Below are 17,165 nucleotides of genomic sequence, written 5' to 3' on the forward strand. Positions count from 1 at the left end.
CATTGTATTGTTATAACATACATTCAAAGAACTGAAATCTCAAACAGGTGAAGACACATTTTGAATAAGCAATTAGTAAAATGAATGTGTTACTGTTTTCAAAGCCTAATAGTTGTGATGAATGTAGGGTTGACAAAGGCTTTAAGAGGAAAAAGCAGAGGCAGGTCTTCTTTTTTCATTACAATGCAAGTAAAACTGGATCAGGTGGATTCGACATAGAAAAGTTTTAATGAGACAAATGTCAAGCAAGCATATCAACTTCTTAAAAAACAAAATCTAAAAGTTTAATTACAAAAACACTTGTACAGAAAACTTGGCATTTCAACAGTTCCAAACACATGTACACAATATTTTTTTCTAAAATTTGTCAGAAAGAAAACAATCTTTTCTCCCTTTCCCCAGCTGCTGCTTGTGTTTTATAAAAGGAAGGAAGTTAATTGGAAACACTGATAGGCAACAGCTTATTTCTTGAGAAGAACATGAAAGTGCAGTAACCTCTTCAGATTTATTAGGGAACATGACTTAGGTCTTGCGCCAGGGTATAACCTCCCCTCCACCTGCTTGGTGAGTGCAGAGGAGAGGTTCTGTGGCAGTTGAGTCCCAGTCACACCTATTGGGTGTGGGGCTCCTGGGAGAGCCCTCATTTGGGAAGCAAGCTGCAGTGTCTGCACCAATGACTGGGTACTGCGGGCTCTGGTGAGCTCATGTACATGTCTGGTCACTGTGAGGTGTCCAGCTAGGGTCAGGGATGACCTCTGGACCAAGTTACAGCCTTTCATGGTCATAAAAACAGTACTACTGAAGCTGCACAAAACTTCACGGGAAGGAGAAACAGCAACACTAGGAGGAAGGAAAAAAGGACAGAAAGCATTTGGCAGGCGGCAGACACAAACTTCCTGAACCAGTTTGGACAACCTTCTGCCACGGACAATGAGTTCTGGCTTAGACGTAGCAGGCAAGAAATCTAAGAGAAGTGGCAAAAACAGCAGATGAGAGCAGGGACGGTGGAAAGTACAGAGAGGCAGGAGACTTGGCTGGCTTTATAGCAATAGATAAGAAAGGGTCTTATTCTAAAAAATTGCCATGCGGTGGTGTGTGGGCTTCAGTGCATGGAAATTTGATGTGTGTCCACATAAGAAATTTTAAAAAGAAGATTTTTGTTATTGTTTTTGCTGTTGTTTTCCTTTGGACTAAGAAAGAACAAAGAGGGAGAACGCAGGGCTGAGAGGACAGGATGGTGCAGCTACGAGACACGACGGGGTTTCTGGCTTGCACCCTGGCTTGTCAGCATGTTATGAGAGGGGCCACTCGTCCATCCACCTGCCTTTGGTGGTGGGGTGCCTAGACAATGGGCTCAGCATGCTCTGCTTTGGTTCCAAAGATCTCAGCTGCCACCTTAGCCTTGTGCTCTAGAGCATAAAGAAAAGAAAGAAAGAAACAAAGAAAAAAAAGACCCTGAGGAGAGAATCAGAACCCTCTTCACTTCTGCCGTTAAAAAACAAAAATCCCTTACTAAGTAGAGGGAGGAAGGGAAGGCTGACTTTTCCACCTAGATTTGGCAGTTAATGGCTACTGAAGGAAGACAAAGGGCATGAGAACTCCTCCGTGCCCATTCAGTCAGCACAAGAGACTATTCCCAAAGCCTCTCCTACCTATCTACATCCAAGGATCTGATTACCTAAAAAAGCAGGGATTCCCACAGTTTTCACTGAGGATCAACTTTGGACATTCTTTCAATACCAAATGAGAACTACTCCTTTCCTTTGTGTTTACCAATGACCTTTTCCTCGGCAAAAAAGCTCCGCAAGACACTGCCAACAGACAGAAGAGCCTTGCTGAGGCTGGGACTCGGCTTCTGTGCAGGAGCAATGCTCAGAGAGCAGCAGGCGGCAGGAGGAGGAGAGCCATTCTCCTTCAGGGCTGCAGTTGCAGAGCCTGCTGAGGGCGGGCACCCACGGAGCACCATGTGGGGCAGGAAACACAGCCTGGCTCCACAGGGCACTGTCAACAAGAAGCTCCTTTCTTTGGAGTCACAGCAGGGCAACGATGGGAGAAGACTGGGCCCATCCAATGGGAGAAAGTCTCCTTCAGAGCCCCGCTGAGTAGTGAGGCCCAGAGGTCAGAAAATGGAGATGTACAGCTTGGTGGGGGTGAAGGGAAGCAAAAATCACCCCCAAAGGCATTAAAAAAAAGTGACAGCTAGGTAAGAAAAGTGGAGCTCCACTGATAAAAGGGTCCAATCAGAATGGCAGCAATAGGCAGTCTTCCTTCTGCTGCAGAAGATGTCAGCTTCAGGGTCACCTAGTCAGCAGAATATATGCAGAGCTGCTTTAGCAGAAATGGAAATGATAGGGAGCTGAAGACTTGGGAGAGTGGCCGCACACTTTCAAAGCATCACTGGAGGGTGATTCCACAGGAAGTTCACACACATGTGCCTTTTGCTGCTCCCTCACGCAGCTTCCTGGGGTGAAGGTATTTCACTCACTGACAATTCTTTCCCAAGTAAAGGGATCTGCAGTCCTTTCTGCTCCAACTCAGTTCAAAAATCCATGGATGGCTTCTCATTCCGCACAAGTAAAAATGCTTACAAGAACAAGTTGGGAGCTCTAAAACCTATATTCTGTGGGGGAATACCAAAAAGGAAAGACAGATTAGAAGGGGTTAGGGTTAATGGATTTAAAAAACGCTCTATTTTATTTTCATAAGGGTTAAGGAGTATGTAAATTAAAGAGCTAGGGACTGGAGATATAGCTCAGTTGGTAGAGTACTTTCCTTGCATGCATAAGGCCCTGAGTTCAATCCCCAGCACCAAAGGAAAAAAAAAAAAAAGAAAAAAAGAAAAGAAAGAGCTAGTAAAGCTGCAAGCAGACATCCTCATTGAGATGTTTCTGTCAACATTTCAATGAGAAGCATGGTCCTGCTCCAGTTCGGCAACAATGGGAGGTAGCAAATAAGCAGCTGAACACAGAAAAGTAACTATCAGGACTGATAAGGGGAATTAGGACCCCACTTTAGTCCAATCAAAACCAAGTTTCCTCAGTATAAACCTGAGGATATCTGCTTATGTAGGAATGTGTTATGTACAAATAATGAATAAATATTTTTATACTGATAAAAATGTAATCATATATGAAAGATTGTTTTTTTTGGGTCAATCCTCAGTCAAATATATATCAATTGAGCAACACATAGTTTTTTGATTTTTTGTTTTGTACTAGGGATTGAACTCAGGGGCACTCAACCACTGAGGCTCATCCCTAGCCCTATTTTGTATTTTTATTTAGAGACAGTGTCTCACTGTGTTGCTTAGCATCTTGCTTTTGCTGAGGCTGGTTTTGAACTCTTGATCCTCCTGCCTCAACCTCCCCAGCCACTGGTATTACAGGTGCGTGCTACTGCACTTGGCTTGCAAAACAGATTTAGAGTGGTCACCTCTCAACTTAAAATCACCCATGACTTCCTCCTGTTTCCACTGGTGACTGGGTACCAGTGAGCCCTAAGAAAGGTGAAAGCTGAGGAAATTCTTTCATTATATACTACAAAAATATTTTTTAAATGGGCTGGTCAGAATTTTATTACATCATAATTGATGGAGTGTAATACTTTTCCTTAATGCTCTACTGTAAGAATTTTTAGTACTTTTGCCCTACTCCAACAGTGCCTCCTTATTATAGCAATATTTTAGAAGCCCCACTGAATGAGAAGACTTGAGATGTCTGTGTTCTTGTCCTGGTTTTTGTGCTCTTCTACCCAGTAGTTTCAGGCATGTCATCTCATCTCTTTGGGATTCAGTTTCTTTATAAAGTGCTGGATTTCTAAAGGTCCTTCCAGCTCTGATAGGCTCCTCTAAAACTTGCAGACCATTAGCTTTGCTTCACTCAATGGTTCCCGACAGTGGAATGAAACCTTTGCCAAGCTCATGTCAGAGTAATTAATTGCACCATGAGTGCTGGGGACATCGGGCCTAGCTGTCTGTACATATTTGTATAATGAAGCCAAGCTAGTATTAATCACACTCTTTATAATTGTTTCATTTGACAGTTTGGGGGGTGTGGGGAAATATCTATTAGTTATGTTTGCATTGTTAGAGTTTAAGAATCTGTAGTAAATATAACAGTTTACATTTTCAGGTAATTTTTCAAGGACAAAATATTTGTATGTCACCAGGCATGGTGGCACATCTGCCTGTAATCCTAGCTACCTCAGAGTCTGAGTTAGGAGGATTGCAACTTGGAGGCTAGCCTCAGCAACTTGAGACCTTGTCTCAAAATTGAGTGCTTGCCTAGCATATGTGAAGTGCTGGATTCAATCCCCAATACTGCAAAATAATGTATTTAAAAAAAAATTGTACATTAAAATCAAGGACGATGGTAATAATCTACAGTTTTCAAAGACACTTCAGAGAACTTGTACTCCAGCTATATTCTTAAGATGGATAGAGTGTTAGGAGAATCTGAATGGTAAAATGGTAAAATGGTCAAAATGGAAAACCACTCTTGGCTTCATTCTTGCATTCACTGCCCTCTACCTAGGTGAGGCGACACCATGTTATCAATTACTATTTTCTTTCACAATCTCTCATGCTGTTTCTCTCAGCTCTCTCTTTTCAAGCTTACAAGAGTGCTAATTGAAAACACTGTGTGAAAATGAGAAGGATGATGAGCTCCTGAAAATCCCAGGCCTAGATTTACAAGCTGTTTCTTTCATAAGCAGCAGCAGTAATGCCACTTCTTTATTCTGCAGGGAGTCCAACTGTCTCTTAGAAGTACAGTCCGTTCCATCTGGCTACTCACTAGAAGGATGGTAATCCTTTCCCCATATGAGCCTGGTGCAAGCTAAAATAATAATGAATTGTCTTGCACAGTTGCCATCCAAGGGCATGACCAAGAAGGATAAAGACTTCTACCTTTGTCTCTGCTGGCAGATGTTGCCTCATTAGATAAAGAATCATGGGTTTTATTTGTTCCTATGCATGTTGCTCAAAATCCAAACAAAGCTAGAATGTAAATTATGTATATGAGGGTGCCCCCATTCCTGCAGGACAAATAAAGATTCAAACCCATGATGCTTCTAAGGAGCATCCTGGCACTGACTTGTTTTCATTTTTGGCCATCTTGCTGTACGGTCCAATCCTTAAGATTTCCACATTTTTTATGTGTCCACAGGCATGGAACAATTTTGTCAATAGACCTTAGGGCTGACAATTTTAGGGATGGCACACTAAAAGGGAAACTCTCTCTAGGAATTTGAATGAATAAGTACTAATTTCATTTAACACAAGTTATGACGACTTACCATTATTACCAAAAAGTTTGCTTGGGTGAGTTTGTTCTGAGAACGCAGTTATTTTCTCCTTTAAAAGATGCAACACTACTAGTCATTTGTTGAATATATTTTTTAAAAGCTTATTTTCTCTCTTGTCTCTTTTTGCTTATTGAGTACAATTTTTTCAATCTTTTAAAATCAACGCATTCACATTCACTATACAGTTAGTTCACATCAGCATTTAACATAATGAGTTAATGAATGGTGAATGAGAATGCTTTTTACGTATGTAGGCTCATATAATACAGTTTCTCACTGACTACTTACAAATTATCATTAATATTTTTCAGTGAGAAGAAAGATTAACAATTAAGTGATATTTATTTTGTTCTGAGAGCTACTTTGGGAATGATTTCTTCTAAGTTTCTCACCAGTCTTCAAGATACTTTAGAAACTAATACCTAAGAATAAATGGCAGGAGGATCCCAAGTTCAAAGCAGCCTCAGCAATTTAGCAAGACACTGTTTCAAAATAAAGAATTTAAAGGGCTGGGGATGTGGCTCAGTGGTAAAGTGCCGTGCCCCTGGGTTCAGATTCTAGTACTGTTAAAAAAACAAGCAAAAAAAGCCAAAACAAAACAAAACCACCCAAGAAAGAATAAGTTGTATACCCAGAACTGAAGTCCAATCACAAAGTCATGTTTTTTCCTTGAATTATTCCGAGGCATGCATGAGAAAAAACTGTTTTGATTTAATTTTCTAATATCATTTAGAAAGACTTTTAGCAACCATGCAACAGGAACCTAAATCAAGTTTCTAGCTCATTCATTCAATATAATTCTACAGTTTTAGTAGCACCAATAAAGTCTGATGACATCTTATTTTTGATGATGTGCTGGCATATGAATCTTATCAGCGAGCACTCACCAGTCCCTAACGATCGAGCCTGTTCACAACTTCTCGAACTGTGGCTATGAAGTTTTCATTGTCCTGGGGATTAGCTAAGATAATACTGTGCAGTCTGTTCATGTATGAGTCAATGGTGTCCACTGTTGGTGTCTCTCCACTTCCTGAAGTGAGACAAGAAGAGAAAGAATAAGAAAATCTTTCCAATTCAGTTCAGCTACAAAACATTTAAGGGACTCCACAGAAAAACAAACTGTGACTCTAATGTGGCCTGCTCCACAGGCAAATTTTAATTCTATAGGCGAGACTTGTAGACTTCAAAGAAATGAAGTAAATCCACATACTCTAAATGAACAGACAGGCTATATACTATAGTATGTATGAGTACTCAGCTGTATATAACAAAAAGAGACTCCATTAACTTTCTGTTGTGACTTTCCTCAAAATGAAAGAGTATATAAAAAATACCAGTGCTTGTTTCTTCTTCCTTCCCATTTTACACACACACACACACACACACACACCCCTACAAGGCAAGCAAATATTCCTAAGAGAAAGTGCTCTCTTCAACATTTACTACTGCTTCCATGTTTTGAATATCAATTTAAGTTTAACAGAAAGGAAAATAGTTTATATTAAAACAAAACAAAAAAGGACAAAAATTTAAATGATCAGAGAACCTGAAATTTTGGATGATTTTAGCCAATGTTGACATTCTATTACATAACTCACAGAAAATCCTGAGGAGGGAAAATGTCTTATTTTATTGATTTTCGCTTTGGGGGAGATTTCAATCTCCCCATACAAATACAAACATAAAGAGCAACCTCCCAACCCGGCTCTAGGTAGGGTGCAATTACCAGGTAGGGTGCAATTACCAGGTAAGGGCATGCTGGCAAAGCTGCTGGTCAACACCTGCCGCAGGGTCTCCAGGTGCTGCTGCAGGACTGTGTTGCGGCTCCTCTCCTGGATCACATCCACCTCCAGCTTCTCCACCGCTGTGCGCATGCTCTCCACGTGTTTTTGCAGGGCTGCATTCCTCTCCTCAAACTCCATGTTGGATTTACGAAGCTGGCGGAGCTCTGCCTCCCGAGCTGAGGACACCCCCCACACCAGAACACATGCAGCACAAGAAGGAGTCTCCGAGGAGTCCCAATGACTCTTTATAAAGAAGTTCTGCTTAGCTGTCTCTCATTAGCTACCCCCATCTCATCTCCCTATTCTCATTACGGCGCTCCAGATAGCAATTCAGCACTGAAACGCCTGGTTCCCCAGAGCTATTTTAATTCTTAAAGCTGTACATTCTGTACATAAGACTGCAACAAACAGTGACAATTCCTTGACTTTTTTTGTTTGTTTGTTTGTAGATTTGGCTTTTTAAAATTGTGCAATGAGAAACCGGAGGGGCTTCGCAGGGGGATCCTGGGAGATTGGCCAAGCACAGCTGTGGGTACCCATCTGTACTGCTTGGGATCAGCTTTGCAATCACTTACTTTATATTTTGGACTCCCAACTAAGCTTTCACTGGTGCAGTCTACACATCTAAAAGCAACTGCATTAGTGATTTACATTAATTTCTTTGGATCCAGAGACCAAAGAAGCTTTGACAACACTGACCCAGCTCTCTTTCACTGGTCTTTGAGTAACTACCTCTACTATAGGGAGAAAGAAGAACAGTTATTCTTCCAGACTAGTCCTAAGGAGAGCTACCGCCATCACTGATTTTGAGCAATGAACTCCTCCTGAGAACTAAAACCCCTGTCAAACCCGAGGGACACAAAAAAACACTGCAGTAATCACCTTTGCTGTGGTTCAGGAATTCCTCTGTAAATATAGGAATGTCAAAAACAGACCGTTCCTTTACCTCTGTTTCTTTCTGTGAATCAAGAACAAAAGTTAATTCTTAAACAGAAGCTAAATTAAATAATAGTGCCTGAGGCACAATGATCATGTCTTCCTTAAAGAAATAGGGTGAAAGGGAATCAGTCCAGATGAGCCTTTAAGGGAAATGCATTCACCTTTTCATTAGAATCAAACTTACAGAGCTCAAGCTGGTTAAGTACTCAGTTCTCTCAGGTGCTATGCAATGAGAAACCCTAAACGAACTACATGTATTTCTCTAATAAGAGAATTTAGAAGCCATTTGTGTTTTGAATAGTCAACTGTATATAGTTGTGAGAGTGGCTGAGGCAGGGATTGAGAAAAGGTGTTTTTCAGTCCTGTCTCTTGGTTATGCATCTAAAATGCTGAGGCAGGACTGTGCAATCCAAATTTGCAGAGTGGACAGCAAGAATTCTGAACAGAGATCTTCCAAGCCACAAGCAATAATAATGGTACTCCACTGGTACTTCTATGTACTTCCAGTGGGGTAGTCTATCTTTGAGGCTCTTGTAGCCTTTCTTCAGACACAGGAAAAACAAATGAAGAAAACCAAGAAGTCAGAAATAATCAGGCTCTACAAATGAGAGTTAAGAATTGTGTGGGATACAAAAGAATAACAAAGTCTAACATTAATTCACCAATAAACCATTAAAAGTCTCACAAAACCACACAAAATATATTCAACAATGACGCTTAGAATATAAAGTCAATATTTCAAGATGGTTTGGCTGATATTTCTGCAAAGAATTTAAAGTTCAAAGTATAATGAATATAAGTCTTAAGTGTCTTGGCATAGTGTTCAAAATCTTGTACAACATAAGAATGATAAAGGGAACAGCAGGGAATAAGTACTGATGAAATTATTAGTGAAACTGAAGACTCCAAAACTTTATAACATGAAAACCAGTAAACAATACTTAGAAATAGTCCTATATAAACATGTTTAAAGCTAGAGACTGAATGTATCTTTTCTCTTATTGTTACCACTAGCTTTTGTGTTTGAACTCCAAGACACTTTGTGCCCAAGCAATTAGGAGCCTCTGAGGGAATCCCAACAGCCAGGCTCTGGTTTCACAGTGGTGTCTGCTTAGGCAGCGGGGCGAGAGGCATGGCCTGCCTGGCAGTGGCAGGAGGTCAAGGTAGATATTTAAGATGGAAATATGCTAAACTATGTATTTACTTGAGAAACATTTCAGGGAACTTAATTTTACCCTTTTTCCTTTCTAATGAAAGAAAGCAAAGTTTCCTAGAGTAATTTAAAAATTACAAATTATCCTTGAAAGCCCCAAGTTTCAACTTGTAAAGCTCTACCTCAAGCCAGTTCCTAGTGGATTTCAAAAAGAACTAATGTATGGACAAGAAAGGCTGGATCCAGAAGTGATCTTAGACACATTTCCCAGTGGCTTTCTCTCCATTCTGCTGGATTACTTAACATTTTAACTCTTACTGGGTTGCTGCAGGAAAGCAGAAAATTTTGGACACACAATCCCAACATGCACAAGGTGTAACATCAAGCACAAGTCCACAAGTGACTCAGGATAAGTGTTATGACTTTAATCATCCTACCTTTTTCAGTCTCCTATTTAACTGCACATCCATATATGAGATCAGTTTTTTCAGTGATTGCCAGTCAGAGGGGTAAGTGTGGGTGCCTGGCTCCCATTTTCACAGTACAAAGATCCCTCTCCAAAGTCTCAACTCCCTCAGACTGGTAGTTCTGTTCTTTTCTTTGCTAGAGCAATCCAAGCCAAGCTAATGATGTAAGGGCAAAGGACAGCACCACATAGGTGCATTAACACACTGCCCCTTGGTACAGATTCTTAGAGTGCAAAATCAGAAACATTAAAGCAATTAAATGAAACTGTTCAGTGTCTGAATGCAACAGAGAAATTCTACTTAACGGAAGAGTGGTAATAAAAACCATCAGCACTCTTCCATTACTGAGTGCATTACTCGGCATGGAGAGGATCCTCCTGGGGGCTTGGATATACTTAAGCAGCTCCAAGGATCGCTCGAGGGATTAAAATCATAAGGATTTGATTACCTCCTCATTGAAAGGGTCTAATTTGTTCAGGCTGAGTGTCATTTTGTCATTTCTCATAAATTAAAGGAGAAACAAAATTATTGTTTCTATCTTAGTCTTCACATGAGATGCAGACACATTCTTGAGGGTAATGCTAGTTGACTCGTGGGTCTAGTGGGTTGCCTTTTGATTTGACAGAAGCATGAATATCTTCAATTCAGTTTTCATTCTATATATTGAGTGGAGGGTAAGAGAACAGAGGCCCTTTTGAACTGAACCTATTTTGCTGTAATCTAGGCTCAGGGCCAGAATTTCAGAGTCTGATATGCTTCTCTCAAGTGCCCTTTACTTTGGGAACACTTTTAATATTGTGTACCAGGCTGAAGTGCCCCACTGCTATGCAGATCATTCATTCTGACTTTAGTTCTTATATGCATTCTCTAGTACCTGGCTAGGTAACAACATCTGAAGATCCAAGTTCTGTTTAGAAATACAAAAGGTTGGCCAGGCGCAGTGGTACATGTTTGCTCAGTGGTGCCTCTGCTCAGGAGGCAGAGGCAGGAGGAGCACAAGTTCAAGGCTAGCCTGGTGAGTGAGCCCTGTCTCAAAATAAAATAAAAAGGGCTGGGGATGTGGCTCAGTGGTAAAGCACTTGCCTAGCATGTGCTAGCCCTGGGTTCAATCCTTAGTAATGAAAAGAAAAAAGAAAAAAAGACAGACAATAAGTTTCTTTATTATACATAAACCAAATAATTTGTCTTCACTAGCAACAAATTTTGCCAACACCTCAGGCAACCAGGCCCATTTTTACTTTCAACACCGTATTTTTCTGTGTAGCATGGCATGTGCTGCCAAGAGTGATAGACTGTTACATAGAAGGCCTGGGTTTCAGCCATACCTCTGCCTCTAAGTAAGTCATTCTTCCTAAGTTCTTTCCTATCTTAGGCAAGCCACTTCTCTCACAGCTAAAATGTACTGGTCAGTTGAGAAGATCTCTGAGGTCTTACCATTCCAAGACGAGCCTGAAGACTATTCTATTTCTCATTTTGCTCCTCATAAGATAAGGTAAATGTGTATGTATTCAGAATCTATGTTGTAGGAACTTTACAAGACATATTCTCTTTTATGAACTTATAACTCTGCTCAAAACATCTCCCATCCCCCAAACTGTGGTTACCTTTAAGGCTAATTCCATTTTTCTTTTCAATGGGACCTTCGTGGCTGCTTTTTATCCATAGTGCTTTCTCATTTTTCTAAACTTCTGCCACATTAAGAAGTAATATGGAAGAAGCTGGGTGTGGTGGCATACACCTCTAATCCAAGTTACTTGGGAGACTGAGGTAGGAGGACTGCAAGTTCAAGGCTAGCCTAGGCAACTTAGCCAAATTCTGTCCTAAAATAAAATGAGAAAGGAGCTAGGGGGGTGGAGTGCAGTGGTAGAACACTTGCCTTGCATGTATAAGGCTCTGAGTTCAATACACACACACACACAGACACACACACACACACACAGAGACACACACACACACACACACACAAGTGACTTGTAAGTAGCATCCTACAAGTAATTTTTAAAAATTGTTTTTAAAAACTTTTAAACACAAAGGACATTTATGTTTAAAACAGTTTTAAAAATTTCAAACCAGTTCTTTTACATTCAAATCAATAAAAAATTACCCGATTTAAGAAATATATTATTCAATTGAAAAATTAAACTGATAAAGTGGGGAACATTAATTGGGTCAAAAACCTATGAGATGCTTATCCCTTTTTCTGGTAATGAGAATTAAATTCATGGCCTTGCAGACACTAGGCAACCGTTCTAATACTGATCTATATCCCTACAGCTTTTATTTTTAGTTTATTTTGAGACAGGATCTCTTTTAAGTTGCCCAGGCTGGCCTTGAACTGTGATACTCCTGCCTCAGCCTCTCTAGCAGCTGGGATTATGAGCATGCGCCACCTTGCCTGGCTGAGACCATTATCCTGATATGGGCACAGCAATAGACAGGCATATATAACCTACTGCTGGTTCTCCCCCTACCTACCTTTTCTTTCTTTTTAAACTTTACTTTAATAAGTATCTGATCCTCAAATAGGAAAAAAAATCACATAAATCATAGAAATCAGAAACATTCGTATCATACAATGTATTTTAATAAAAAACTTTACTTCTCAAATCATCATCAGCAGCTTCTCCAATGGATTGAATTTACTACATCTTTTTGACTGTGCCTAAATGGCACATACAATTTGGCCAGGAAAACCCCAGGCTGATGGAATGAGTTAGTGACTGATTAGAAAATGTGAGACCTATTGTTTCACATTACTGTCCAAATTCTCTTTTGTAACCATTAAGGACAGAGATGCAACATAGTAAGGGAAAAAAGGAGAAAGGATATTCATGACATTGGTGAGTGGACACACAAATGAAGGAAGAGAGAAATAAATACTAATTATACAAGTGCTGATAATTGAATAATGTTGCAAAATTTTTCTTATCATCAGTTAAAATACAAAGTATACATACAAACTTTTTCAAGCAAAAATATTCATAACACTTCACGTAAATTAGAGCACAGAGATCTTATATATAACTATTCAAGTAGGATTTATGTGAAGAGTAAAATGCTAATATTTATTATGTTTCCTACTTTATAATTCATGAATAGTAATACTTCTATTTGTTTTGTGGTTCTGAATCTTTTTTGCATGTTTTGAAGGTTACCAAGATCAAATTAGGTACAAGAACTACAACCTCAAGATAAATAAGTTTTTTTTAATATGTATTTTTTAGTTTTTGATGGACCCTTATTTTATTTATTTACTTATATGTGGTGCTGAGAATTGAACTGAGTGCCTCACACATGCTAGGCAAATGCTCTACCACTGAGCCACAACCCCAGTCCCAAGATAAATAAGTTTTTAATTTGAAGAAATAATTTTCTTAATTTAGTAAACATCAAAATATCTGTAAAAGAGTATATAAGCAGGATGTAGAGACACACAGCTGTAATCCCAGTAACTAAGGAGGCTGATGCAGTAGGATTACAAGTTCAAGGCCAGGCTCAGCAATTTAGTGAAGCCCTAAAAGACTTAGTGAGACCATGACTCAAAATAAAAATAAAAAAAGCTGAGGATGTGGCTCAGTGATAAAGTGCCTTTGGGTTCAATTCCCAGTACCTCAAAACCAAACCAAACCAAAACAAACAAACAAACAAACAAACAAACAAAAAACTATAAAAGAGTACAAGAAAACTCTTTTTCAAATTCCCATTGTTATTTCAAGTAAACTTTGAGTTCTTATGTAAAAATCAGTAAGTATTTTTGGACAGGCTCCATGCCAGGGCTTCATGTTATGTAGTACAGAGCTGGATACAAAGACAGAAACTAGACCTCAGAGAGATCCTGATCCTGAGTGAATAACAGAAGTAAGAGCCTCAACACAGGGTCAGAGCAGCCAGAGCATAAGAGACATACTGAGAGCAGTGGGAGTTAAAGGAAGTGGGAGGAAATGGAAGCAAACTAGGGGTTTGAAAGATGACTAGAAGCCTGTCTCATAGAAAAAGAGGGGGCCAGTGGGGAGGTGAAGAACTGTGTGAGGGAGGGAAAGTATTCTCAATGAAATAAGAAGAGCACAGGCCTGAGGCAGAGCAGGGCAGGGCACCTTGAGGGCAGTGAGTAGGAAATGGAGATTAGGTATCTAGAAGTTGGAACTTAATTACAGAAAACCCTGAATGTGGAGTACAAATGTGATCTGGAAAGCAACAAGGAGTCACTGAACATTTTAAAGCATGAAATTACCATGGATTTTATTTTCTTATAGCCATATATATTTAAAGCATATACACAGCATGGTCATCACACACAGGCTTAAATCTTGTACATTCAGAGGAACATAGGCCTGAATTCTATGGATGAGGTTGAACTGAATGAAAAGAAAGAGACCTTTCATAAAAACAGTATGAATGAGATGAGGGAACAGGAAAGAAAGTATAGGAATTGAGCTACTGTCAGTTGTGTTCCATCGACATTGTAGTTAAATAGTTCATCTCAGCTGGGCATGGTGGCACATGCCTGTAATTCCAGTGTCTCAGGAGGCTGAGGCAGGAGGATTGTGAATTCAAAACCATCCTCAGCAATTTCGTGTGGCCCTAAGCAACTCAGAGACCCTATCTTGAAATAAAATATAAAAAAGGGCTGGGGATATGGCTCAGTGGTTGAGCACCCCGGGTTCAATCGTTTGTACAAAAAAAAAAAACAAAAAAAAAAGTTCATCTTAACCAAATGCTGGATTACCTAAACAACGTCCTGAGAGTGAGATTATGATATTTTGTGATGATAAACTATGATCAGTTCAGACCCTTCATCTGGTACTCATTTCTATATCTCACTCTGAATTCCAGCCATCTTTGGCATTTAAAGTCAATAAAATTCTCAGACCACAGGAATGAATTGGGACTAGTGGGTGTAGTTCAAAGGCAGACTCAAAACCTAAGTGTCTGCCATATGTTAAGAACTTCTGCGCTAAAGCAACTAACCCAATGTGAATCCTGGGATAGGAAACACCCTGCTATTGATTTAAAAAAAAAAAAATCCAAAAAGCATTTCAAAGAACAACATTATTATAAATATATGCATGATATATAGACAGAAGGCTATTTACCTCATGATCATGAGTGGCCTGTCGGGCTGCATCTAAAAATATGAAAGAAAAGGAAAACATTAAGTCAAAAAACGAAAATATTAACAAAATCCAGGCATATAACTGTGCCAAACTACAAAAACCTACCTGTATATGTACTCTCACAACATACAATATTTTCCCTCGTGACTTTATTAATAAGTTAGTCAACAAAGATTAAAGAGAACCCAATACTTACAAAGCACACAGGCATAAGAGAACAACAGATACAGTTCTTATGCTTGAAGAGAATAAGGTGGGAGGGTAGGCAGGAAACACATACCAAAGGCTGTTTGTATAACACTATGGTTTTGGCAAGCAAAATGCCTGAACATGGAGAAGATGCAATGACTGAGGCATGACAGACTAGTTGTGGGTGGTGCTTCTTTGGCAGCGTTTCCTGAAGAAGGGGAACTTGAAGCAATACTTATAAGGGTGTGATGAACAATTTTAACAGAGAATAAATAACCATGAAATCGGGGATTTTGTCCATTTTATTAACTACTTCATTATTAACAGCTAGAAGAGAGCCTAGTGTTTAATAGAAGGTGCTTAATAATTTTTTTTTCCCCCCAATACTAGGGATTGAACCCAGAGGTGCTCTACCACTGAGCTATATCCACAGCACTTTTTCCATTTCATCTTGAGACAGAGTCTCACTAAGTTGCTGAGGCTGGACTCAAACTTGAGATCCTACTGTCTCAGCCTCCCAAGTTACTGGGATTACAGGAGTACACCACCACACATGGCTTCAATAAATATTTTCTGAATGCATGCATGCAGACATGAAAAAAATGAATGAATGAATAAATGAATAGGATCACTGAAGGCTGGAAGAGATGGCACATGAAAGGTTTAGAAGTGTCAGAGCAAGTCAGCTATACAGTTTAGTAGACGGACTTATTTAGAGACAGAAAAATACCTAAAATGAGAATTAGGAAAAGAAGGGCAGGCATTAATATTGGTCTTGGTGCACAAGCCAAATTGTTGATGCCAGATATGGAAATTTGATAGAAATTTCTAAATGAGAGCAAAGTGATTTTAATAAAATTCAAAGATAATACTTGTTAGTTAATATAGGATAAAAAAGAAATAATAGAAATATCCTTTATATTTGTCACTTTTAAAAAATATTTATTTTTTAGAAGTAGTTGGACACAATACCTTTATTTATTTATTTATATTTATGTGGTGCTGAGGATTGAACCCAAGGCCTTGCACGTGTTAGACGAGCGCTCTACCGCTGAGCCACAACCCCAGCCCTATTTGTCACTCTTAACATTTGGTTTTATGACATTATGCCATGCATGACCAACTGCAAATGAACTTGGTTCTGGTACTGATACCTTGCCTGTGAGATTTGCCTTTCTGACGGTCCTGAGTTTTTCTACTGAAGACCTTATAGGCTTCTGTCTTCTGATATTGCTCCAGTTCCTTCATGTAACGCTCCTTATCTCTGTCTGCTTCATCAAGGTAGCGCTAGGAAAGAAATGTGGAGTTAAATTTAAGAAACTGAGAGATTATTTAGGTAAAATATCAACAATAACTTTGAAGAAAACAGGACAATTATAATATAGAAAAGAGTATTCAGAAAAGATGGTTTAAAGGAGAATCAAGAAATAGAATACAATCTCAATTATAAAAAGAAATGAGTGATTCTCACTTTCTAGAACATTTATTACCTTTTCTAGTTTAACGAAGATAAGTTCTATTGAGATCACACTCATAAAAAATTCACAAATGATTACAGTTATTCCTCTAACCTCACAGAAAGAACTCCACATGGCCTCTAGAATCCACATAGGCACACTTAGCCTTCCCAGGGGAGGGAAAGGAATATTACTTTGTTTCTCTATCCCCAACTCATTTTGAGGGAATGATCTCATACATCAATTGGCTTTTTAAGAGCTACAAGAGTAGAGCACTAAAGCCAGAAACAAAGAACATAAAAAGAATGACCTCATCCTATGTGCCTAAAAATGGACTACTTTGAAAGAGCCTGCATCTACATGCTTTGATCGTTTTATGCTATTAATTATTTAAACAAAGTTCATTGACTTACTAGGACTATTTTTAATGCCTTTGTCCCCTTCATTCATCAAAACAGGTATAAGAAAGTATAAAGATATTGCTTCTAAGTGAACTCAAACCAGAATGAGAGAAATTATGTTAAAAACTTTGTTACACAGGCTGGGCACAGTGACACAAGTCTGTCATCCCAGCAACTATGGAGGCTGAGGCAGGAGGATCATGAGTGAGAAGCCAACCTCAGCAACTTAGTGAGACCTTGTCTTAAAATAAAAAATAAAAAGGGCTGGGGATGTGACTCAGCGGTCAAACACTCCTGCGCTCAAACCCACTATCAAACTCCCCCCAAACTTCCCCCACTAAAAACCTAAATAAGCTG

General features: G+C 39.3%; 1 protein-coding gene across 3 annotated transcripts in view; it reads right to left on the reverse strand.

Moving 5' to 3' along the window:
* Positions 1-209: 209 nt before the first annotated feature.
* Positions 210-17,165, reverse strand: part of Hmg20a (high mobility group 20A) — a 78,097-nt gene continuing 61,141 nt past the window's right edge. For all 3 annotated transcript variants that reach the window (XM_026387794.2, XM_026387795.2, XM_026387796.2), the window contains 6 exons: positions 16,105-16,237; positions 14,741-14,772; positions 7,971-8,046; positions 7,049-7,264; positions 6,192-6,334; positions 210-2,620 (listed from right to left, as the gene is read on the reverse strand). In XM_026387794.2, coding sequence (XP_026243579.1) covers positions 6,198-6,334; positions 7,049-7,264; positions 7,971-8,046; positions 14,741-14,772; positions 16,105-16,237 — 594 coding nt within the window. In that variant the 3' untranslated portion in view covers positions 210-2,620; positions 6,192-6,197. The remainder of the gene's footprint in view (positions 2,621-6,191; positions 6,335-7,048; positions 7,265-7,970; positions 8,047-14,740; positions 14,773-16,104; positions 16,238-17,165) is intronic.

This window comes from Urocitellus parryii, chromosome 6 (assembly GCF_045843805.1).
Source record: "Urocitellus parryii isolate mUroPar1 chromosome 6, mUroPar1.hap1, whole genome shotgun sequence".
Classification (NCBI taxonomy): domain Eukaryota; kingdom Metazoa; phylum Chordata; class Mammalia; order Rodentia; family Sciuridae; genus Urocitellus; species Urocitellus parryii.